Source organism: Sorex araneus, chromosome 9 (assembly GCF_027595985.1).
Source record: "Sorex araneus isolate mSorAra2 chromosome 9, mSorAra2.pri, whole genome shotgun sequence".
Lineage (NCBI taxonomy): Eukaryota > Metazoa > Chordata > Mammalia > Eulipotyphla > Soricidae > Sorex > Sorex araneus.
This window is the reverse complement of record NC_073310.1, coordinates 67,867,006-67,890,534: the sequence shown is the minus strand read 5'-3', so window position 1 is coordinate 67,890,534 and position 23,529 is coordinate 67,867,006. Positions and strand designations below refer to the sequence as shown.

The 23,529-nt window shown below is 61.6% G+C and overlaps 1 protein-coding gene across 1 annotated transcript; it reads left to right on the top strand.

Moving 5' to 3' along the window:
- The first annotated feature begins 1,415 nt into the window (after positions 1 to 1,415).
- Positions 1,416 to 23,016, top strand: ITIH2 (inter-alpha-trypsin inhibitor heavy chain 2). The gene is made up of 21 exons (XM_004605309.2): positions 1,416 to 1,531; positions 2,442 to 2,516; positions 3,901 to 3,933; positions 6,902 to 7,071; positions 8,073 to 8,177; positions 9,036 to 9,198; positions 10,336 to 10,443; positions 10,523 to 10,651; positions 11,508 to 11,624; positions 12,261 to 12,429; positions 12,747 to 12,872; positions 14,537 to 14,718; positions 15,304 to 15,489; positions 15,772 to 15,911; positions 17,217 to 17,386; positions 17,943 to 18,077; positions 18,765 to 18,878; positions 19,390 to 19,588; positions 20,137 to 20,309; positions 21,025 to 21,136; positions 22,260 to 23,016. The coding sequence occupies exons 1-21, from the start codon at positions 1,448 to 1,450 to the stop codon at positions 22,405 to 22,407; spliced, it is 2,838 nt and encodes a 945-aa protein (XP_004605366.2). The 5' UTR covers positions 1,416 to 1,447; the 3' UTR covers positions 22,408 to 23,016.
- The last annotated feature ends 513 nt before the right edge of the window (positions 23,017 to 23,529 follow it).

Genomic DNA, 23,529 nt, shown 5'->3' with positions numbered 1-23,529 from the left:
CACGCTCAGCAGTGCTGGGACCGTCGCGCTGTCACGAAAGCAGAAAGCCACACTGATACCCAGTGCTCGGCCAAGTCTGGGGCCGGCCTGCAGATTTATAGCAAACAGCAGTGTGGGTGCGAGCAGTGGGGGCCGTGGGACAAAGGGTCTGGGCTGGGGGGGGGAGAGAGGGGGGGGTGGAGCCGGGCCCAGGTCCACCGTGCTCCCCACTGGGGAGTCCTCCCCACGCTTGTGACGCAGTTTCCTTATTCTTTCTCTTTTCTGAAGGCCGGAGAGAACATCCAGGCCCTTCTTCAATTCTCTCTTTTGTGGGTGTCAGGCATTGAACCCTGTGCCTGCGAGCCCCGTGGAGACCCTGAATTCTTCCAGCGCTCCGTGGCCTCCCGACCCCCTCCTCCAGCCCTTGGGAATGTCCCGCAGGAGCGGCCGGGCCGGGAAGCTCTGCCTGCCACGCCTGCAACCCCGGAGCTGCTCCGGTCCGAGTTCTCCCAGCTTGGCTTTGCGACTTTAGGTCCGGGATGCATTTCCTACCAACCTCCCAGACAAGACCGGGTCTCCCCTGCTGGGTGGTCCTGCCGGCTCTCCCGCCCGGCCGCGCCAGAGGGGCCTAGACTGGCCTCCACAAGGTGCCAGCCAGCGCCCAGTTCCCCTGGTTGGTTTTCTTGGTTTGGTTTTGGTTTGGTGGCAGAGCTCAGGGCTGACTCCTGCCTCTGTGCTCAGACCACTCCTGGCAGTGCTCGGGGGACCGGGATTGAGCCTGGGTGGGTCAGCTTCGCGCGGGGCAGACGCCTCCGCCTGTGTGCTCTCCTGCCCTCGCCTGATTCTTCGTGAATTTAAAAGGGGAAGCTGGACCCTGCACCACACTTGGCTCCAGGAAGTCGAGGTGTCGCTGTTGTCAGGACCCTGGCCGGGAGGGCCCCCTCCCCTGCCGGCTGGTCCCTCCCGGGCTGTGTCCACCCTGCTGACCAGGGCAGCCCAGAGCGCGGGCGCAAACTGATCCCACCGCTTCCCCGGGAGGCCGCGGGGCCCAGTGCCCTGGGAGCCCAAGCGCAGGGGGCAGGTGGCTGGGGGGGCGCCTCGTCTCTCCCCCCCCAGAATCAGAGGACCTTGCTGGCAGAAAGTGTCCCCCAGCCCCTCCCACTCCGCCCCCATTGCTCAGGCCTCGGGGAGAAGGCAGGTCGGGAGAGGCCCCTCGTGAGCAGGCTGCAGGGAAAGCGGCCGGAGCAGAGACGCCGGACGCGGGGCCGCCCGTGGGTGCTCGCGGGGCCCGGGAGGGCTGTTTGAGTGACCGCCAGTGGCCTGTCCACCCCCACCCCTCCGGCCTCCACAGCCGCAGAGCAAATATTTGTCCCGCTTCCGAGCAAAGTTTGAGCTCCGCTGCCGCCCTCCTCCTTAAAGCCCGCGCTCCTCGCGGCCCCGCGCCCACCGCGAGGACTCGCCCCGCGCCATGGCAGTGCTCGCGTGCCTCCTCCTCTGGGGCCTCCTGTCCCGAGCACCCGCCTTTGAGACCCCCCACAACGAGCTTCCCGACGTAAGTACCCGCAGGACACCCCACCCCACTGCTAGCTTCTCCACCGGGACTCAGTCAGGACGGGGGTGGGGTAGGGGGGCTTTGGGGTCCGACTCTGCACCTGTGGCCAGAGGCGTCCACGGCTGGAGTCGGGCCAGACACTCTCCTGGCAGGGCAGGGCCACGTGAGGAAGAATCGCGTGGAGCCGAGGCCGTGTCCGTGTCCTCTCACGGTGGGCCCGGACACCCACGGCTCCTCCAGAACGGACAGTCGTGGCTCTCCCCTGTGGGCCGTGAGAATGAAAGCACGCGTGCGGCACCACGCCGACAAGCAGCAGCTCTGTGACGAGCTCAGAGGGAGGCGGGGTGGAGCCCACCATGCTCCCCCTCTCCGAGGGGCACGGAGACCCTTAAGCAGGCCTGCTCAGCGGCCGCAGGGGCTGGCCAAGGAGGGGGGTCCCGTAAGGGAAGTCTTGGGGTGATTCCTTTGAAAGTCCTTCGACAGCTCTTCTGGGGGCCTCGGGGGCTGGAGTGGGGCCTGGCTCGCGGGGGTCTCACTTCAAGACCCAGCACTGCCTGGTGCTCGGACACCAGCCCCAAGCACTGAGCCTCCAGCCTGGAGAACTGGGGACCACGGGAGCGGCTCTGGGGGGCCTGAGCGTTGGTGGGAGACTCCAGGTGCTCCTGGCGGTGGAGGTGGGTGCGGGTGGAGACACTGCGCCCGCGTCCTTGGGGTCGCCCAAACGCAGAAGGCTCAGCAGGGCTGAAGGCCAGGAGGAAGGGCGAGTGCAGGCTCGGTCCCCGGCACGGCCTCTCCCTCCAGCCCACCCCCTTCCAGCAGACCAGAAGCAGGTGGAAGGGTTTGGGGCTCGCCCGGCCCCCTCCCCCCGTGCCTTTGCGCCCAGGAGCAAACACCTTCCTTACTCTGGAAGTTCGCAGAGTACGGGGAGCTGGAGGAGCTGGCCCCGGGCGGGTTCCGGTCTGTGGCGGAGAAGCAGAGACAGCAGGTACGGAGGCCGGAGGCCGGAGGGCGGGAGGGGACAGGTCTGGCACGGTCCTGACTCCAGGAGATGACACCCTGCCCGACACCAAAGTAGGCGTGGTCACGGCCAGCCAGGGTGCCCCCAGACTCTGTCCAGGGGTCAGCCCGGCGACCCGGGGGTGCGGGGAGGGACTCGGCCGCGGCGCTGAGTCTTCCGGCTGGTCCCAGCAGTGTGAGCCGGGGAAGGGGCCCCTGAGTGGCCGGGGCGCACTGCTGCCCTGCCCTGTCAGTGTCTCTCTGGGCTTGGGTGCCCAGGTACAAGCAGACGCCGCGGGACGGACCCGTGTGTCTCGCCGGCCATGAGAGAACCGCCCCGAGAACTGCCAGCCAGGCCTTAAGGAGGGGGTGACCGTTGGCGTCCAAGTGTCCCTAACGCCCCCCAAAAGCTCTTTACCCCAAGCCTGGCAAACTGGTGAGCCAGTCCCTGGGCCGTGCTGGCGAGCCCCAGGGGCTGCTTCCCCGGCACGGCCCACCGGGCACGGGACCCCAGCTGCACACTCTGCGCCAGGAGGAGCTGCCGGGGGCCCGCGGGGACCGGCCGGGCACAGAGGGATTCTAGAAGCTTCTGTCCACACTGAGCATGGACCCAGGGTGCGGGGGCAGACGGCCTGGCCAGACCCACGCGGGGAACTGAGCCCCAGATGGCCACTCAACTAAGGCTAAGAGCAAGCGAGGGGCCGTGCCGCATCCGTCAGGCTCATGTCCAAGGTGTCAGAGATGTTTGCTCCAGGGGCCAGAGAAGGCACTCGGCTCTCACACAGCTGGGGCCCCCAGCCCCAGCAGAGAGGCCCCTGCCCGTAGCAACATTTAAAAAGTCTTTGAAATAAAAGGGAAATGTTTGTTTCAGCATTGCATCCAAGAAAGGCATGCAGGCTGCCGCCCGGTGCCAGGAAATGTGCTGGTGGGAATAAACTCCCAGGGTCCGGGTAACTGCACGTGCCCGTGTGGTGGGAGTGGGTAACTGCACAGTGCCCGTGTGGTGGGCGCAGGTAACTGCACAGTGCCTGTGTGGTGGGCACAGGTAACTGCACGGAGCCTATGTGGTGGGTGCAGGTAACTGCACGTGCCCGTGTGGTGGGAGTGGGTAACTGCACGTGCCCGTGTGGTGGGAGTGGGTAACTGCACGGTGCCCGTGTGGTGGGCACAGGTAACTGCACGGTGCCTATGTGGTGGGCACAGGTAACTGCACGGTGCCCGTGTGGTGGGCACAGGTAACTGCACGGTGCCTGTGTGGTGGGTGCAGGTAACTGCATGGCACCCTGTGTGGGCCACACCGGGGTGGCAGGCACGGGTCTGGGTGGGAGAAGGCCGTGTTTGCTGTGCGGCTAATAAGTATCTTTCCGTTACAGAGAAGCATTTCTGGGGAGCCTGGGGAGGCGGAGGTGAGTTGACTCTGAGTTCGTGCCCAGCGAAGCCTGAATGATTTTCCGTTACCGATTACCCAGCGATCAATCCCGGCGCCCGTCTCCGGCGCTGGGCGCGTTTGCCCCGCTTGCGAAACAGCCCCTGGTTGCCCAACTCTGGAAGTGTCTGAGGCGGCATCACAGAGGCGCCGGGCAAGGCCTGCCCCCTGCTTACAAGGCAGCAGCAAGGCGGGCAGCAGCCGCAAGTTATTTCTGTTGTTGTTTTTAATTGAGTCACTGTCAGATACACAGGGACAAAGCTGTCGCGATTGGGTCTCATACAGTGCTCCAACACCCGTCCCTCCACCTATGCACATTTCCCAGACCAGTGTCCCCAGGCTCCCTCACGCCACCCCCCCCCAGCCTGCCTCTATGGCCCATCTCTCTGTCTCTGTCTGTCTCTGTCTCTCTCCGTCTCTGGCACTATCTCTGTGGGTGTCTCTCTGTCTCTCTCCGTCTCTGTCACTATCTCTGCGGGTGTCTCTCTGCCTCTCTGTCTCTGCCGCTGTCTCTCTGTTGCTCGTTGTCTCTGTCTGTCTCTGTCTGTCTCTGTCTCTCTGTGTCTCTCTCTGTTACTATCTCTCTCTGTTGCTGTCTCTCTCTGTCTCTCTGTCTCTGTCTCTCGCTATCTCTGTCTCTCTCTTCCCTTCTCGGCACTGAACTTTGCAGTCCAGGCCCTGAGAGGTCACCCTGCACTTCCCTCTCCCTCCTTTCAGCACCCAGTTCTTGCCCCGCGTGATCATCTCCATGTCGCGGTCCCCGTCATCCCTTCTCTGTCCTGACGCCCCCCTTGACAAGCCCCCCACCATGCCCGTCCTCCTGGTCTCCTTTCTGCTGCCTTTGGGCTTGGCCCCCTCCTCCAGGGGGTTAGTGCAGGCTAATTGCTGGGGTTCAGAATACCTCCCCAGAGGGCCTGGCAGCAGCTGCGGGCACAAGGTCCTGCCCAGCTGGGCGCGGGGCACTGGCTTCAGTGGTGCAGGAGGCCCCTGGTGTCCGCAGTGCTCCGTGCCCGCTCTGGGGCTGTGTTTGCACACTTGGCTTGGAGCACAGGGGCCCGCTGGACTGTCCCTTTATCTGCTCCTTCCATGGGGTGGGGGACCCTTCCCCCCGCTCTCTCCACGGTGCTCATGAGCTGCTCAGGTGGGGAGAGGCTGGGGGGTAAGCGGAAGAAGGCAGAAGACCACTGGCCCCTGGGACACTGTCTTCCCACCACCTCCCCGTCTTCGGGAGCCTGCGGGGCCCTCTGTCCCCTCACCATGACCCTGGGTTCACTTTATCACATGATTGCGGTTTCCACACCATGTCACCAGAGAGAGAGAACAGGGAGAAGGCGCCTGCGAGGGACAGTGCCAACATATAGTCCCACCAAGAAGCCCCCTTGGGAGTGACCCTGAGCACAGAGCCGGGAGTCAACCCTGAGCACAGAGCCTGGAGTGAGCCCTGAGCACAGAGCCGAGAGTCAACCCTGAGCACAGAGCCTGGAGTGAGCCCTGAGCACAGAACCCAGAGTGAGCCCTGAGCACAGAGCCGGGAGTGAGCCCTGAGCACAGAGCTGGGAGTGACCCTGGGCACAGAGCCTGGAGTGAGCCCTGAGCACAGAGCCGAGAGTCAACCCTGAGCACAGAGCCTGGAGTGAGCCCTGAGCACAGATCCTGGAGTGAGCCCTGAGCACAGAGCCTGGAGTGAGCCCTGAGCACAGAGCCTGGAGTGAGCCCTGAGCACAGAGCTGAGAGTCAACCCTGAGCACAGAGCCTGGAGTGAGCCCTGAGCACAGAACCCAGAGTGAGCCCTGAGCACAGTCAGGAGTGAGCCCTGAGCACAGTGCCAGGAGTGAATCTGAGCACAGAACCTGGAGTCAGACCTGAGCACAGAGCTGGGAGTGATCCTGGGCACAGAGCCTGGAGTGAGCCCTGAGCACAGAGCCGAGAGTCAACCCTGAGCACAGAGCCTGGAGTGAGCCCTGAGCACAGAGCCTGGAGTGAGCCCTGAGCACAGAGCCTGGAGTGAGCCCTGAGCACAGAGCCGAGAGTCAACCCTGAGCACAGAGCCTGGAGTGAGCCCTGAGCACAGAGCCTGGAGTGAGCCCTGAGCACAGAACCCAGAGTGAGCCCTGAGCACAGTCAGGAGTGAGCCCTGAGCACAGAGCCGGGAGTGAGCCCTGAGCACAGAGCCTGGAGTCAGACCTGAGCACAGAGCCTGGAGTCAGACCTGAGCACAGAGCCCGGAGTGCCCGCTCAGCCCTGCCAGCTGTGTCCTCCAAACGGAAGCAGAGAAGCCAAAGCTCGGAGGCCAACACTATTGTCACCACTTGCCTCAATAACGACTTTGGCGTTTTTGCCTTTTGGGTCACACCTGGCGGTACTCAGGGTTAGTTACTCCTGGCTCTGCACTCAGGACTCACTCTTGGCGGTGCTCAGGGGACCATACGGGATGCTGGGGTCCAACCTGGGGCAGCCTCGTGCAAGGCGAATACCCTCCGCGCTGTCCTATTGCGCTGAGCCCAAAAGGACGATTTTTGGATGCCTTATTTTGGTCATTCCCGAAAGCGCCCCCCTATGCCACTGGGCCACACTAGCGTGCGACAGGGACAAGTGGAGATGTTACTGGCGCCCGCTCGAGCAAGTGATGAACAATGGGTTGACAGTGACAGAGTTTGGTGGTTGTTTATTGGTGTGGTTGGGGCCACTCCCAGGGGTGCCCCGGGCTTACTCCTGGCTCTGTGCTCAGGGGCCCCTCCTGGCAGGACTTGGGGGTGGAACTGAGGTCTGCCTCACGCCGGCGGGCCGCCCCGCTGTCATGGTTCTGATGCACGCGGTCGCGGTGCCTTCGGTCCGTGTGCCGCTGGTTCTGCCACCCGCTGTGGCGCGCCGCAGGCCTCAGAGCCACGCCTAGAGCCCGGGCTGCTGCGCGTGGGCGGGCGGCGAGCAGCCGTGCTTCTGTCCCCCAGGAGGACGCTGACCCGCTCACGCTGTACAGCTACAAGGTGCAGTCCACCATCACCTCCCGCGTGGCACACACGGTCGTCGAGGCCCGGCTGGTGAACAACGGCCCGCGGCCGCAGGACGCCGTGTTCGGGGTGCAGGTGCCCAGGGGCGCCTTCCTCTCCAACTTCTCCATGTGAGTGCCCGGCGGGGGCGCTCCCCGCGGACCCCGCTTCTCCCCGTCGCCACCGCCTTCTCCACACAGCATGTGCGCGGTCCTGGGGCCCATCCCCGCGCCCCACCCTCCCCCGGTACCATCACGTGTGGCCCCAGTGACCCCCACCATCGCCGGCCAAGCGCCCGGGGAGTGACCCCATAAACTGGATTCTAGTCGTCTTTTCGGAAGAGCTGAAGGCTGGAGCAGGGACGCCCGACAGTCCCGCCTCTTTGGGCGACTGCGCCTCACACGTGCCTGCCCGTGTCAGAGCTCATGACGCGTGCTCTGCTCCCAGCCCCGGGGCCCCGAACACTGAGCTGTTCACTGTCACACCCAGTGGTGCTCAGGGACTTCCCCAGCTCTGGGAATGGACCTTGGAGCACCCAGCCCTGAGCCCTCAGCTCCGCCCACTGGGCTCTCTTCCTGCTCCAGATCTTTGTTTTCAGACCAAATAACCAGAATTTACTCTAGGGCTATTGCTACTATTTTCCTCATCATTCTTTTCATGATTCCCCTTCCCATTCCCTAAGAAATCTGAAGGGATGAGACTGGAATTGTGAGGTAGGCATTCCTCGTGGTCTCTATTCAGAGGGAAATTACAAGACCAGAGAAGACAGTCAGTTACGTCACTGAAATTTACCTAGCTTAGTAGCCAGTCAAAAATGTCTGGGGCCGGAAAGATGGCTCAGTGGTAAGCACATGCCTTCCCGGGTTCAGTCCCAGCGCTGAAAATAGAAGTCTTCTTGCCTCTGTGGAGAGGTGACTTCCTTTAGACGCGAAGACCTCTGGCAAGCCAGAGATGCAGGAACTGCCTCAGGCAGGCCCCGTCCCTCGGCTCTGCGCCGGGCACACGAGCGACTCTTCCGGACCCTGGGTGGGGCAAACGCCCGAGGCCCACTCAGGACATGCCCTGGCTGCTCTCTGGGGGGCCAGGCCGAGCCTCCTCCTGGGACGCCCTGGGCCCTTGTCACCTCTTCTAGGACTGTGGACGGCGTGACCTTCACCAGTTCCGTCAAGGAGAAGACGGTGGCCCGCGCCCTCTCCTCACAGGCCAGGGCGAAAGGCAAAACTGCCGGCTTGGTGAGGTGAGGGCGGGGAGGGGAGGGCGAGCCCCCCCACAGCCCCCAAACCCGCCGCCCGCAGCCACGGGGCAGAGGCGGGGCAGAGGGCGGCCAGCTGGCGCTTCACTGCCGAAAGCCGCTCGTGTGGCAGGCGGGTGGGCACCGCGCTGGGCGACCGCGTCCCGGAAACGCCCCGCTGTTCCGAAAGGGCAGCCGGCCGGCCGGAGAGGCCGGGGCCGTGGGCCCAGAGGTCGCCGGCCAGGCAGAAGCACCGAGGTGGCGTTGGGTTTTGCTCTTTGGGGGTTGGGGCCGCTCTTGACTTTGCTCAGGGCTTGCTCCTGGCTCTGCACTCAGGGGTCACTCCTGGTAGTCTCGGGGACCACCAGAGCGACGGGGGGGGGGGACCCGGTCACCCGTGCCCGCTGCGTCACCTCAGTCGTTTGCTTTAGTGACACCCTTGGCCTCCCGGCTGTGGGGTGGGGGGTCTTTCCAGCACCAGCCCTGTGGCTCAGGTCCTGCTGCCTGTCAGCCCCCCAGCCCCGAAAGGGGCGACCCCGGGACCCGCCACTCCTCCCCAGGCCGCGGCAGGGGCGGCTGCCAGCCAGCCGTCTCTGCCCCTTCATCCCCGCCTGTGTCCTCCGAACACCGCCAGCGGTGATTCCTGAGTGCAGAGCCAGGAGTAACCCTTGAGCATCGCTGGTGTGACCCAACAAGAAGAACAAAGGCTCCAGGGAGCGCCTGGCGCTGGCCGTGGGCTCCACCACTGCGGTCCTTGGGACAGCCTGTGTGACTGCCCAGGGCGTTGGTGCCTCTGCCTCAGTTCTGGGTCTCCTGTGCCCCGTGGGGGCGGGCAATGACCTCCCCGGGGCTGCCTGTCCCCAGGAGCCGGGCGCTGGACATGGAGCACTTCAACACAGAGGTGACCCTCGGGCCCGGGGCCAAGGTGCAGTTCGAGCTGCAGTACCAGGAAGTGAAGTGGAGGCGGCTGAGCAGCTACGAGCACCGGCTCCACCTGCAGCCCGGCCGCCTGGCCAAGCACATGCAGGTAGGGGTGAGGCTCAGGCTGTGACGCGCGGCCCCGCTGGCTCCCTGCCCTCACTCGGGCGGTCAGTGGCCTGCAGAGCCCTGGACGCAGAGGCCAGACCGCTGCCTGGCTCCGACAGCCCATCGGTGGTCTCTGCTTGCTGCACGACCCCCTGAGAGCTTTCTGGGGCCCCGGGACCTTGGCCCAGACCAACACAGGCAGAGCCCACAGGGGCAGGCTCAACCCCGGCACGGCGAGCCCGGGCCCCTGGCATGGGCATGGCATGGGGCATGGCCCAAATTCTTTTTAAATATTTAATTAAAAAATAAAAGATTTGATGGGGGCTGGGCAATAGCACAGCGGGTAGGACTTCTGCCTTGCACGCGGCCAACCCGGGTTCGATTCCCAGCATCCCATATGGTCCCCTGAGCATCACCAGGAGTAATTCCTGAGTGCAGAGCCAGGAGTGACCCCTGAGCATCGCCGGGTGTGACCCAAAAAGCAAAAAAATAAAATAAAATAAAATAAAAGATTTGAGTCTAAGTCTGCCAACCTATAAAGCTACGGGAAATGCTTCCAATTCAAGAATTTGAACTTAGACCCTTGGCTCTGCTTTTTTCAGTCTTCCTAATTAAGAAAACAGTTCTGCTGCTTTTCTGTTTTGTTCTGCTTGGCCTCCCCCATGCTCCCCCCAGTAGAGTATCTTCTATTTCTAATATTTTTATTCTTCTCTCATTTTGTTTTTTCCTTTCTGGGTCACACCCCCAATGCTCAGGGGCTGCTCCTGGCTCTGGGCTCAGGAACTACTCCCAGTGGTGCTTAGGGGACGACATGGGATGTCGGGGACAGACCAGCCGAGTCGGCCACGTGCCGGGAAAATGCCCTCCCGCTGTGCCGTTGCTCCAGCCCTCTTCCCTGGATTTTGCGTGTTCACTGGGATCTCTTACTTGAGAAACGCACTGACTGCCAAGGAGGGTCCCCCACCAGGGAGAGATCCCGGGCGTGTGATATCACAGGCCTCCTTCCATTTTGACGCCATCGGCAGCCACCAGGTGGCGTGCGTCCCCCTCCCGCCCCCGGCTGGTGGGTCAGGTGTGGGGAGACGTGGGGAGACCCCAGGAGGAGGCGACTGGCAGGCCACGCCTCTGCCCCCTGCAGGTGGACGTGTGGATCATCGAGCCGCAGGGCATCCAGTTTCTCCACGTTCCTGACACGTTTGACGGGCATTTCGTGGGGGTCCCGGTCATCTCCAAGGGCCAGCAGAAGGTATCGTGCACGCGGGCGCGGCCAAGGCGGGCACCCCTCTCCCTGCCCGCCCCGGAGCCTGACGCCCTGCCCCTCCCAGGCGCACGTGGCCTTCAGGCCCACCGTGGCCCAGCAGAGGAAGTGCCCGAGCTGCGCGGAGACGGCCGTGGACGGAGAGCTGGTGGTGGTGTACGACGTGAGCAGGGAGGCGAAGGCCGGCGAGCTGCAGGTGCGGGGCAAGCACCGGGGCCTCTTTCCCAGCATCCTGAGGGGACAGTGAGGGGACGGGAGCATGGGGAGGCTGAGGGAGTGTAGGGGTGATGATTGAGGAGATGGGAGTGTGAGGGAGGCTGAGGGAGTGTAGGGGTGAGTGACTGAGGGGATGAGAGTGTGAGGGAGGGTGAGGGAGTGTAGGGTGATGATTGAGGAGATGGGAGTGTGAGGGAGGCTGAGGGAGTGTAGGGGTGAATGACTGAGGGGATGGGAGTGTGAGGGAGGCTGAGGGAGTGTAGGGGTGAATGATTGAGGGGATGGGAGTGTGAGGGAGGGTGAGGGAGTGTAGGGTGATGATTGAGGGGATGGGAGTGTGAGGGAGGCTGAGGGAGTGTAGGGGTGAATGACTGAGGGGATGGGAGTGTGAGGGAGGCTGAGGGAGTGTAGGGGTGAATGATTGAGGGGATGGGAGTGTGAGGGAGGCTGAGGGAGTGTAGGGGTGAATGATTGAGGGGATGGGAGTGTGAAGGAGACTGAGGGAGTGTAGGGGTGATGATTGAGGAGATGGGAGTGTGAGGGAGGCTGAGGGAGTGTAGGGGTGAATGACTGAGGGGATGGGAGTGTGAGGGAGGTTGAGGGAGTGTAGGGGTGAATGACTGAGGGGATGGGAGTGTGAGGGAGGCTGAGGGAGTGTAGGGGTGAATGATTGAGGGGGCGGGATTGTGAGGGAGGCTGAGGGAGTGCAGGGGGAGGGCAGGACTGTGGGGCTGGAGGGTGAGGGCCACAGTCACAAGGTGCTTGATGGTCCCCCCCTCCTCTGCTCTCCCACCCCTTCCCAGGGAGAGCTCCTCACAGCACCGTCTGCCTTTCAGGTCTTTAATGGCTACTTTGTGCACTTTTTCGCCCCGGAGAACATGGACCCCATTCCCAAGAACATCCTGTTTGTCATCGACGTTAGTGGCTCCATGTGGGGGATCAAAATGAAGCAAGTGAGTGCCCGCTGTCCCTCCCCACAGCGCACCCTTCAGCACCCGGGCCCAGGCCTGTGACCCCAGGGCCCACGGACAGGCTGATGCAGGGCTCGAGTCCCGCTGGGAAACGAGGCGGGAGAGAAACCGCGAGCACTGTGCCCTGCAGAGATGCGGACACGGGGCCGGGGCAGGGGCCCGGGGCACCCTCGGGGCTCAGCAGCTAGGAGTGGGGAGAGGAGGAGGGACCCTGTGATGAAGGATGGAGGGAGCCGGGTTAGAGCCACGGCGCGGCGGGGAGGGCGCCTGCCTGCACTCGGCCAACCCAGGTTGGGTCCCAGCACCCCCGAGGGTCCCCTGAGCCCACCTGGAGTCATCCCTGAGCACTGAGCTGGGAGGAAGAGAGCCAGCAGATGTGGCCCCCGAAGCAAACCAAACACGCAGGAGGCCAGGCGGGGAGGGCTCCGCCCACGGGCGCTCGGGGCACAGCCGGGGCTTCGGAGGGGCCGCGGGAGCAGCGACGGGCAGGCGGTGCCGCGAGCACGGGCCCCTCCTCGCTGGGAGCCGGGCAGAGCAGGCTGGGCGCGGGCAACAGGAGCCCGGCGGCAGGGCGGCGGGCAGCAGGGGGCCCTCGGCCCTCCCCTCCCTTCCGCCCAGACGGTGGAGGCCATGAAGACCATCCTGGACGACCTGCGCGCCGAGGACCGCTTCTCCGTGGTCGACTTCAACCACAACATCCGGACCTGGCGGGGCGACCTGGTCCCGGCCACCAAGACGCAGGTGGCGGACGCCAAGAAGTACATTGAGAAGATCCAGCCCAGCGGGGGTGAGCAGGCGGGCCCCGCCCCCAACCTCAGCCCCACGGCTGTGCTGCCAACACCGCGAGCACCGAGTCCCCGGGAGACAGCACGGAGCGTCCCCCTGGGCCCAGCACGCCCACTGCCCGGGGAGGGTGGCGGCACAGCTCTGCTGTCCGGGCCAAGGCCCGGGGGCGCCCAGGCGGGCCCCCAGGGGCTCAGCCGTCTCCCAGGCAGCTTCTCACCAAGGGCAGGCCTGAGAGCTCTGAGGCGGGACAGCACTCCCGGGCCCTGCGCCAGCCCCGCCCCCGGGGGATTGTCACCGGGACCCACGGCCCCTCCACAGGCACGAACATCAACGAGGCGCTGCTGCGGGCCATCTTCATCCTCAGCGAGGCCAGTAGCCTGGGGCTGCTGGAGCCCAGCTCCGTCTCGCTCATCATCCTGGTCTCGGACGGCGACCCCACCGTCGGTCAGTGGCCCTCCCCCTGCTGCCCGCGCCCCCGCCCTGCCCCAGGCCTCCACTGGGCCTTTCTCACCCAACTAGGCTGTCCCCTAGCAGTTCTCGTGACGGCCCCGAGTGTCGTGGCCCCCTGGCCCTGACGTGGGGTCTGCGGGGGGACACCGGCTCAGCGCGGACCCTGGGCCCCTCCGGCAGAGGAGAGGGGCGGGGGAGCGGGTGGTGCGGGTGGTGTCCATGCCGCGGGTGCCGCAGAGCTCTGGGCCCCAAGCGTTGTGCCCCTGCTCCCCGCATCCCTGCTGCACCTTCTGTCTCCTGAGCACCGCAAACCCGCTAGGCGGCCACACCCTCCCAGAAGTGCCGGCGCCTGTCCTTGGGTCCCTAAGTGGTCAGGGCTGCCAGCCAGTCAAGCCCGTCTCGCCCCATCCCTGCCCTTGTGCCCAGTCCCGAGCCTCCGAGACGGGCCTGAGACGGGCGGCCCTTGTCCTGTGTGCCTGGCGTCAGTGCCGCTCGCAGCCAGTCAGACGAAGACTCCACATCAGGTGGGGCCAGGGCTGGTGCCGCGGCTGTGGCCCCAGGGTCAGTCCCCAGCCCCGCAAGGTGCCTCAGCGTCTCCGGTCAGGAGGTTCCCCCGGGGGAGTCACAGCCTCGAGCCTCTCACGGGCCCAGAGTCACTAGAAGGTGCCCAGGATCCACATCACCATTCAGGAGGACAACCTTACCCTTGGCACACACGCACTCACGCACACACACACACACACGCATACACACATACACATGCATACACACACACGCATACACACATACACATGCATACACACACGCATATACACATACACATGCATATATGCATATACACATACACACATACACACAAATATACATATACACAGACACACACATACACACATATACATGCACACACATATACACACAGACATACAGACATACACATACATATACAGATGCACATACATACACATACATATACACACATACACGTACACACAAATGGACACACATTAACACATACACATTGATACACATGCCCACATACACACATGCACACACATACATATACACATACACATACACACATATGGACACACATTAACACATACACATTGACACACATGCCCACATACACACATGCACACACATACACACATACGCACATACGCACGCACACACAGAAGGGAAGGACATACACCGGGTGCAGCTCTGAGGCGGCCCTGCTACGCGGGAGGTGACAGACAGGCCTGTGCGGCCCCCCCGCTCGCCCCTTCCACACGCCCTGGCTCGGCCTGGCCTTGCTGCCTGAGACCCCCGCCTAGCTGATTCTGTGTGACCACTGCAGGGCCGCCCGCCCCCTAGTGTCCCGCGGTCACCACCCCCCCCCCCCCCCGTTACCGCGTGATAAACGCTCCCGCTCTGAGCCAGACGGGGACTCGGAGCACTCCTCAAGGGCCCCTGCTCTGAGCCCCAGCACTGCCCCCGCGAGCACCCTGGCCCCCAACAAGCCGCCCCAACAAAGTGCGTTCCTGCCCACTGCACTCCGGCCTGTGCCCTCGCGGAAATGCCCCGTGGGCTGGGCCGGGGGCTCCCTCCCCTCACGCGGACACACTTGCAGCCCCCCCGGGCTCCCCGAACCCGCCTCCCCCTCCTCCTTCCCGCAGGCGAGCTCAAGCTGTCCAAGATCCAGAGGAACGTGAAGCAGAGCATCCCAGACAACGTCTCTCTGTTCAGCCTGGGGATCGGGTTCGACGTGGACTATGACTTCCTGAAGCGACTCTCCAACGAGAACCGCGGCATTGCTCAGCGGATCTATGGGAACCAGGAGACGGCATCACAGCTCAAGGTGCCGCCTCACCCCTGCTGCCCCTGACTCCCACCCCAGGGCGTGGCGTGAGGGCCTCCCCCTCCCATGGTCGAAACCCACCACCCCATACGGTCCCCCAAGCCCACCAGCGGTGATCCCCGAGCACAGAGCGAGCACCAAGCCCTGAGCACTGCAGGGTGTGGCCCAGACCCCAAATAGAGAAATAAATCTGACACACTCCCAAGCCTGAGAGTCCACATCTCAGGCCACCTGAGAACTGCCCCGTGCCCAGTTCTCCACGGGTCTGCTCTGGCCATTCGGCGGCCCAGCTGCTAAGCACTGGAGGCATCACAGAGAGAAACGCGGTAGATCCCTGACACGGGAGGGAAGGAATGATCTCTCCCTCTTCTGATTTTTTTTCTTTTTTGGGTCATACCCAGCAGTGCTCAGGTGCTCAGGGGTTACTCCTGGCTCTGCACTCAGGAATTACCCCTGGCGGTGCTTGGGGGACCATATGGGATGCCGGGGATCGAACCCGGGTCGGCCGCATGCAAGGCAAACGCCCTCCCCGCTGTGCTATCGCTCCGGCCCCTCCCTTTTCTGATTTCATTCTACGATTCCTAGAAATTCTACAACCAGGTCTCTACCCCCTTGCTCCGGAACGTCCAGTTCAACTACCCCCAGACGGCAGTGACGGACGTCACACAAAACAGCTTCCATAACTATTTCAGCGGCTCAGAGATTGTAGTGGCAGGAAAATTCGATCGGAACAAATTGGAGCAAATCCAAAGCTTTGTCACTGCAACTTCGGTAACTTCTGCTTTCGTGCTTGTTCTGAAAATGCCCATTGGTCCCCCCCGAGTCTCGTGCTCTGCTTTCCAAGAGGCTCGTCAGCCGGCAAAAGCGTTTAGGGAAGATGAGGCATCAGCTCCCTGGACCTGGGGTTGTCCCAGGCCTTGTTTCTGCAGCCCAGGCTCCCAGGGCTCTGCCTTCCACCTCCCGGGGGTCCTTGGTGCCTCTTCTGCATTCCCTCCCCTGGCCCTAAGCCTCTCTGGGACCCACTGTGCCGCTTCTTGCCCGGTTCTCCCTCAGGCGAACACGGACTTGGTCCTGGAGACCCTGGGCCAGATGGAGGACCTGGAGGACTTTCTCTCCAACGACAAGCATGCAGACCCCGACTTCACCAAGAAGTTGTGGGCCTACCTGACCATCAACCAGCTGCTGGCCGAGCGGTGAGGCTCAGAGCCCGCGCGAGGGGGACCTGAGCGTGGAGCAAAGAGGCAGGCAACGAAGTTTCCAGATACCCGAGGGCCTGGACCTTCCTGCTGTGGCTCTGAGCTGGGTGCTGTGTCCTTTCTCGGGGCTGGGACATGCAGAGAACGTACTGTGCGTGCGGCCCCGTGACTGTCACATGTGACGTCCAGGCAGTGGCCCCTTCCGCAGGCTGGCCCGCCTCCCGTCTCTGAAGGAGCTCGCGCCCCAGCTGGGGGTCCCTCCCAGGGCCCTCTCGGTGAGCTCTGGCCGCTCCCTCTGTCACGAGCCACACCCGTCCTTCCCCATGTGCTGTGCTGCCCGGCCATGCCTCGTCCACTTGCGTTGGCTCCTGTGAACTGCGCAGGTCGTGCAAAAGGTGGGCGGCAGCTGCGATGAGGCCCTCTGGGCAGTGTCCAGCCCTGGCGTCCAGCAGACCTGCGTCAAGAGCTCGTTTCTAAACTGAGGGAGGGGTCCTCGGGGGGAGGGGGCTGGAGAGGAGCCCAGGGCTCCCTCCGCAGATCTGGGCACAGGCCGCAGGCTTGAAGCCATAGAGGACCCCTCCCCACTTTCCTGAAACACCCCCGAGTGCATTTGACCCAAAAGACACGGGAGACTCGGAGGCCCCAGACTCCGCGGGCCTTGGTGCCTCTCCGCCTGCGGCTCTGAGCAGGGGTGGAGCCGGCCGCTCGAGGTCCTTGCAATGGACAAGGCTGTCCGGGCTGTGACTGGAGAGAGTGTACAGGGTGTGCAAAGCCCTGAGCTGGCTTGACCCCTGGACTGCACTGCCTCCCGAGCACCACCAGGGGTCACTCCTGAGCACAGGGCCAGGGACAGTCCCTGGGCGCCACGGGGTGTAAAACCCAAACACTCCCCCTCCCCCAGATAAAACAGTTCAAAGGTTACCTTCTGCTGCAACAGTTGAACACTAATTCTTTTTAAAATCCCTGTCAACACGCCCATGGTCACCAGCAGGCGGGTGGGTGAGAGGAGGGACGCGGTGAGCCCCAGAGACCAGGGCCACTGACGTCTGGAGCGCCTCAGGGCATGCAGGGCGTCCGTCTGTCCGTGGAAGGCCCCACGCCAGGCGTGACGCCAGTGGCCACCGTGGGCTGCTGTGTGAGGCTGGGGCACTGGCGAAGGGGGCCGTGGGGGAGGAGTGACCAGTCTCACCACGAACCTCGACGGTCTCCGTGAAAACCATGGTTTGGGCTCGCACAGGCGGGGCCCTGGGCGAGGGTCTGGCCCGCGGCTGCTGCCACCTGAGCCCCCCGCCCCCCACGCAGGAGCCTGGCGCCCACGGCCGCCGCCAAGAGGGCCATCACCAGGCAGGCCCTGCAGATGTCGCTGGAGCACCACATCGTGACCCCGCTGACCGCCATGGTGATAGAGAGCGAGGCAGGGGACGAGCGCATGCTGGCCGACTCCCCACCCCAGGACCCATCCTGCTGCTCAGGTACGGGGCATCTGCACGCCCGTCCCAGAGGCCCCAGCTCACCCCGCACTCCTCACCCCTTCCATCCTGTCCCGTAGCTGCCCCACAGTTCAACGTTCAGGGTCCTGGAAACTAACACACGGCCCAGGGCGTCCACTTAGAAGCACGGCCAGGGTCGAGACAGTGCAGTGGGGAGGGCGCTTGCCTGAGCCCCACCCCCGGCCGGAGTGAGCCCTGAACTCAGGGCTAAGTCCTAAGACCTCCGAGGATGACCCAACGCCCGACCCCCCAAGTTAATTAACTTAAATCTCTATGAGCAAACAAATGGTCAGCACAATGCAAATATGGTTTGAGGAAAAGATGGCTAAGTGAAGTTTTTCATGCGGTTGCCGGTATTATGTGTTATTAGAGGGACAGAGGAAAGATTCAGCATCAGTTTCAAGGGAGGCCATCGCGGGCATAATCCCGGCTAGCCTCAGACAGAGAAGCAACGAACTTGGAGCCGTGATCTCTCTCTCTCTCTCTCTCTCTCTCTCTGTGTCTGTTCCTCTCTGTCTGTCTCTGTCTCTCTCCCCAGGTGCCCTGTACTATGGCAGCAAAGTTGCCCCGGGCTCCATCCCCTCCTGGGCCAGCCCATCCCCCACGCCGATGGTCCCAATGCCCGTGAAAAGTGCTCCTGTGGTCGAGATGACTCCTCCCCATGTGATGCGAGGTAAAGGGCCAAGGAGACCCCCAATGTCCAGGCTTCATGGGTCACATGGGCAGGTAGCAGCACCCCAGAAGAGCCGACTCCATGTGATGGACATGTTGGCTCCTGGGCACTCCTGTAAGCTGACTGTCTCTGCCCTGAGGGGGGATCACCTCTTCTAACCCCTGAGGCCCTCATCTCCCCGAGAACCCACCTCCAAACCTCATGGCAGCCAAGGCTCCTCAGATCACCTTGGGGGGTGCAGAAGGTGCTGGGGGATGGGAAAAGAGAGGAGGACAACAGTTTGTAGCACTCAGTTCCCAACTGTGGGAGGTGAACTTTCTGGAATGTTCTGGGAAGTTCTAGAATGTTCCTCAAATGCAAGGGGCACTGGGCTGTCAGTGGGAAGAGATTTCTCTTTGGAGTGCCCACACAGCTGGGGGGGGCTTGGTGCTGAGTGTGCTGAGAGTTTCTGGGCGTCGTCTCCTTCACCTGGAGAAGAGGTATGGGGGGGCTCTTTGGAGGGCAGGTGTCGGGGCCACACGTGCTCAGGAGCTCGGGGAGTGTCTTAGAAGCGCAGTAAATATCTGTTCTGGTTTCATGGAAAGAGTTCAAGTGTGTGTGTGTGTGTGTGTGTGTGTGTGTGTGTGTGTGTGTGTGAAAGCTTCTTGTCTTCGATGTTATTTTCAATCTTTGTTGTGCATTTTCCAGTGGAAAATGACCCGCACTTCATCATTTACCTTCCAAAAAGCCAGAAGAACATTTGTTTCAATATTGACTCAGAACCTGGCAAGATCCTCAGCCTGGTGTCGGACCCAGAGTCAGGTAAACCCGCGCGGCAGGGCCTGGACTCGGAGCAGCGCCACCCGCGCCCGCCCCAGGCCTGCTCCTCACCTTGGTCACACTCAGCGCTCAGGCTAAGGGAGATGCTGCCCACCCTGCACCCACAGTGCCCGTGGGGAAGGCCCCCCTCACGGTCACTCTGATCCCAACTAGGCCGACAAAGGGAAAGAAATGTAAACGCTAGGGCCCGACAACCACAACAGTTGTACACTTACTTTGATTTATCTTGGGGTGGGGAGGTGCCCAAGGGGCCCCCGGTGGCTCTGGCCAGCTGAGCCTTGTGCTCCCGGCGGGCCAAGGGTGTGGCGGTGCCGGGAGCCCGGGTCACGCCCGAGCTGCTCGGAGGATGAGAGCGGGGCGGGGCGGGGCGGGCGTGCTGGGCAGTGCCCTGGACTCCGCAGGCCCATGCTTCCGACATCTAAATTGATGGTGTGCGCACGTGCCCGCCCACGCCCCAAAAGCAGAGAGAAAGCGTGTGTGTTCCCGCCGGCAGGGATTTCTGTCAACGGGCAGCTGGTTGGCGCCAAGAGGCGTGAGAGGGGGAAACTGAGCACCTACTTCGGGAAGCTGGGCTTCTACTTCCGGCATGAAGACACGAGGCTGGAGGTCAGCACGGAGGCCATCACCCTGACCCGGGGCCCGCGGACCAGTGCTCTGTCCTGGTCCGACACGGCACACGTCAGCTTCCAGAGGCAAGTGCCATGCCGCCCACGCAGGAAAGGACGCCCGGCTGTGTCCACTCAGAGGCGGACTCGGGCTGAGGACGGCTTTGCCTGGGCGAGGCCCGGCACTCGGCCCCTGCGCGCCCGCTCCCCCTCGGCCCGGGAGTGACCCCTGCGCTCAGGGCTGGGGCAGCTCCAGTCCCAGCGGGTGGGCCCCAGCAACGAGAATGTGACGACATCAGTGCAGGCCTCGAAAAGGCTCCGAGAGGCAGTACAGTGGGTGGGCCCTGCCTTGAACACGGCCCCCTGGGTTGGCCCCCTGGCATCCCGTAGGGCCCCCCTCTGACGCAGAGCCAGGAGCAAGTCCTGGGCACGCCTGCATGTGGGCCAAAAAGTAGAGGGAGGGTTTGAGATCACCCACAGCAGTCGCTCTGATAGTGGCGGAGGGAAGCGGCAGCCCCGGGCCGCCGGGCGGGCGGGCTCAGGACCAGCCGCAGTGAAGGTCAGCACCTCCCTGACCCGCGCTCGCCCCCAGAAGCCAAGTCCCTCCTGTGACGGTGGACGGTGATGCCCCGCAGGGTGCTGGTGGCCGTGAGGCGGGGGCGCAGCCTGACCGTCTCGCTGGGTGGGGACATGTCCTTCTCCGTCCTGCTGCACCGCGTCTGGGAGAAGCACCCCACCAACGTCGACTTTCTGGGCATCTACATCCCCCCCACGGACAAGTTTTCACCCAAGGCGCACGGACTTCTGGGTAAGCTGACCCACCGGCAGAGAGATCGGGGCTGGAGATTCTGGGGAACCTGGGACCTGGCCTGGGGGGGTGGCACTTGGGACAGGCCGTGGGGAAGCTCCAGGGTCTGCCTGGGACCTGCCTCTAAGATGAGGCCACACAAGCGGGTTGGACTCCTTCCCACCCTGTGGATCAGCTTAAATATACACTGATGGGGCTCAGAAACAGAAACACACACACACATACTCACATTCATATACACACATTCACATGTATACACTCACACACATACACACATATACACAAATACACACAGATACACTCACATACATATACACATTCACATGTATACACACACATACACACATACATTCACATGTATACACTCACACACATACATACATATACAGATATACAGATACACTCACACACGCATATACACATTCACATGTATATACTCACACATATCTACACATACACAAATATATAGATACATACATTCATATACACACATTCACATGTATACACTCATACACATATACACACATTTACATGTATACACTCACATACACACATTTATTCATACTCACACATATACATACACTCACATACACACATAGATATACATACGAACACAGGTTTCTTTGCTGTCTCCCCACACGGGAGTTCTGAGGGAGGAGAGGACACTAGGACAGGGCCCGCGCACTGCCCGCTGACCAGCAGCTCCGCCCACCAGGCCAGTTCATGCGGGAGCCCGCCATCCGGATCTTCAATGAGCGACCCGGGAAGGACCCGGCCAAGCCAGAGGCCAGCATGGAGGTGAAGGGGCACAAGCTGAGTGTCACCAGGTATGTCTCGGACCCATGTCTGTGGGGGCAATGCCCATTAGAAGTGACCCGAGCAGCACAGAGAGGGGGAAACTGGGGCAGGCGTCAGCTGTGTCACCCCACGGCCCGCCACGCCGAGGCCCAAAGGCACCGTAAACCGACAGTGACGCTGCAGGACACACTGCGCTCAGCCTCACTGCTCACACGCCAAGACCCAGGGCGGGGAGCCGTGCACAGAGCATCCGTGCCAGACACGGGGCGTCTTCCTTCCCGTGCCAGGCACCCCTGCCACAGGACTGCGGGGGCGGCTCTTGCACCGACCACAGCCCACCTCTATCTGAGGACTCGGGACCCCGGCAAACATCCACGTGGAATGTGCACCTCCTTCCACACAGTCCCCATCACTTTTTGGTATTTTGTTTGTTTGGGGTCACACCCAACGATGTTCAGGGTTACTCCTGACTGCACTCAGGAATCACTCCTGGCAGTGCTCAGGGCACCATACCGGCTGCCAGGGATCGAACCCGGGTTGGCGAGCCGCCCACCCTCTGTACCCCCAGCCGCCCACCCTCTGTACCCCCTGTGCCTAATTTGGGACAACTTTAGAGCATGGGGAGCCTTTCTCCAGTTTTCATGAAGCAGCTGAGTTTGCTTTTAAAACACCTTGTTGGGGCCTTAGCCATGGCACAGAGGGGAGGACACCTACCTGGCATGCGGCTGGCTCGGGTTCAATCCCTGCAATCCCATATGGCCCCTGATCCCCGCCAGGAGCAAACCCCGAGCACTTCCAGGTGTGGCCATGCCCCCCCCAAAGAAGTGGCTCTTCGCGTGCAAATGCCGTTGGCTTCCACAAACCTCAGTCACTAAGCCACACAGTGTGAACGACAAACCCATGCCCCAAATGGCCCTGCAGTGAGCACCCCAAGTCACTCACCTGGGCTGTTGTTAGGGACCCCTGGGCTCCCAACACGTTCGGAGAAGTGAGGGGGGTCCCTGTTCTAGTCACACGGGTCTGAGGTTCGAGGCTAGTGGGCACAGTGTTGCTGAACCCTAGGGAGCAGATGAATTGGAGTCTCATGCCCCTGAGGTCTGGGCAGACATGTGTGGGGAGGGGGTGAGCCCTGACCCACTGTGTCTCCCGCAGGGGCTGGCAGAAGGACTACCGCACAGATGTGGTGCTGGGCACGGACGTGCCCTGCTGGTTCGTGCACAACAGCGGCAAAGGCTTCATCGACGGCCAGTACAAGGACTACTTCGTGCCTCGGCTCCACAGCTTCCTCCAGAGGCCCTGAAGGTCCAGCGCACACAGATGTGACAGATGCGCGCCCCCCACCCCAGCACAGACGCACACCACCACACCTAAGAACTAACGGGGCCATGCAGGTTCCCCAGCTCCAGAAACGCACACACACACACACACACACACACACACACTCACACATACATATACACACACATGCACACACATATACACATACACATAATATACACATGTATACTCACATATATACATACCTATACACTCACATTTATACACGTATACTAACATACACACATATACACTTATACATACTCACATACAAATATATACGTACATACACATACTTATACATTCTTATCCATATACTCACATACACACATATATACAATGCCCACATACTCAACACACACACACACACCCCACACACCCCAAATGTCCCAATCCCCGCCCAAATAAATACTGACCTTAGTTGTGCTCTTACTCCAACCTCAAAAGTGGCGGCTGGCAAAGGTTACTTCTAAGAATCTTGACTACGAAACAGTTGCCTTTAGGCACACAAGCTTACTCTGCGCCAGCATTTTCAATGCAGTTCTAAAAATGATGACCACGTTGGAGACAGGGTTACAGGCAAGATTTGAACGAGTCCTATCAAAAGAAACTAGATTTAAAATAAAAATCACTATTTCAAGTATCAAACTTTGGACAGCTGATACTTTAAAATTCACTGCCAGTAAAAATATTATTAACACTGCTCATGTATGACACAAGACCAGAAATATGTCTCATGTCTATAATTTTTCATTTCAAGTGGATTGTCGATTTTTAATTTCAAATGAAGGAACAAAATTAACGGGAATGGTTAGAAGGGTACAGTTCCCCTCTATTAGTTTGGGAAAGCATTATGTGCAGGGATGAAGGGAAGCAACTTGACAATTAACCTTTATTTTCCTTATTCTTTGGAGTCGCCTGCAAGTCAGTAGTAATTATTGCTTCATTTGACACACAGCAGTGGGCTTCATGAACTCTCAGCTGGGCTGTGACAGGGCTGGCGACCCGTCAAGCTAATCTTCAGGATTCGTGTGCCCTGCCTTCAAATCTTCCTGGAGTAACGGTCTAAACAGTTGCCACTGATTTTGAGAAGTGCACGTATTAT

Bases quoted from the DNA above. Each gene is read 5' to 3' on its own strand.
- ITIH2 (XM_004605309.2), top strand. From the start codon at position 1,448: ATGGCAGTGCTCGCGTGCCTCCTCCTCTGGGGCCTCCTGTCCCGAGCA. The intron at 18,078-18,764 runs GTAAAGGGCCAA...TGCATTTTCCAG, and splicing joins TCCTCCCCATGTGATGCGAG to TGGAAAATGACCCGCACTTC. The intron at 19,589-20,136 runs GCAAGTGCCATG...GATGCCCCGCAG, and splicing joins GCACACGTCAGCTTCCAGAG to GGTGCTGGTGGCCGTGAGGC.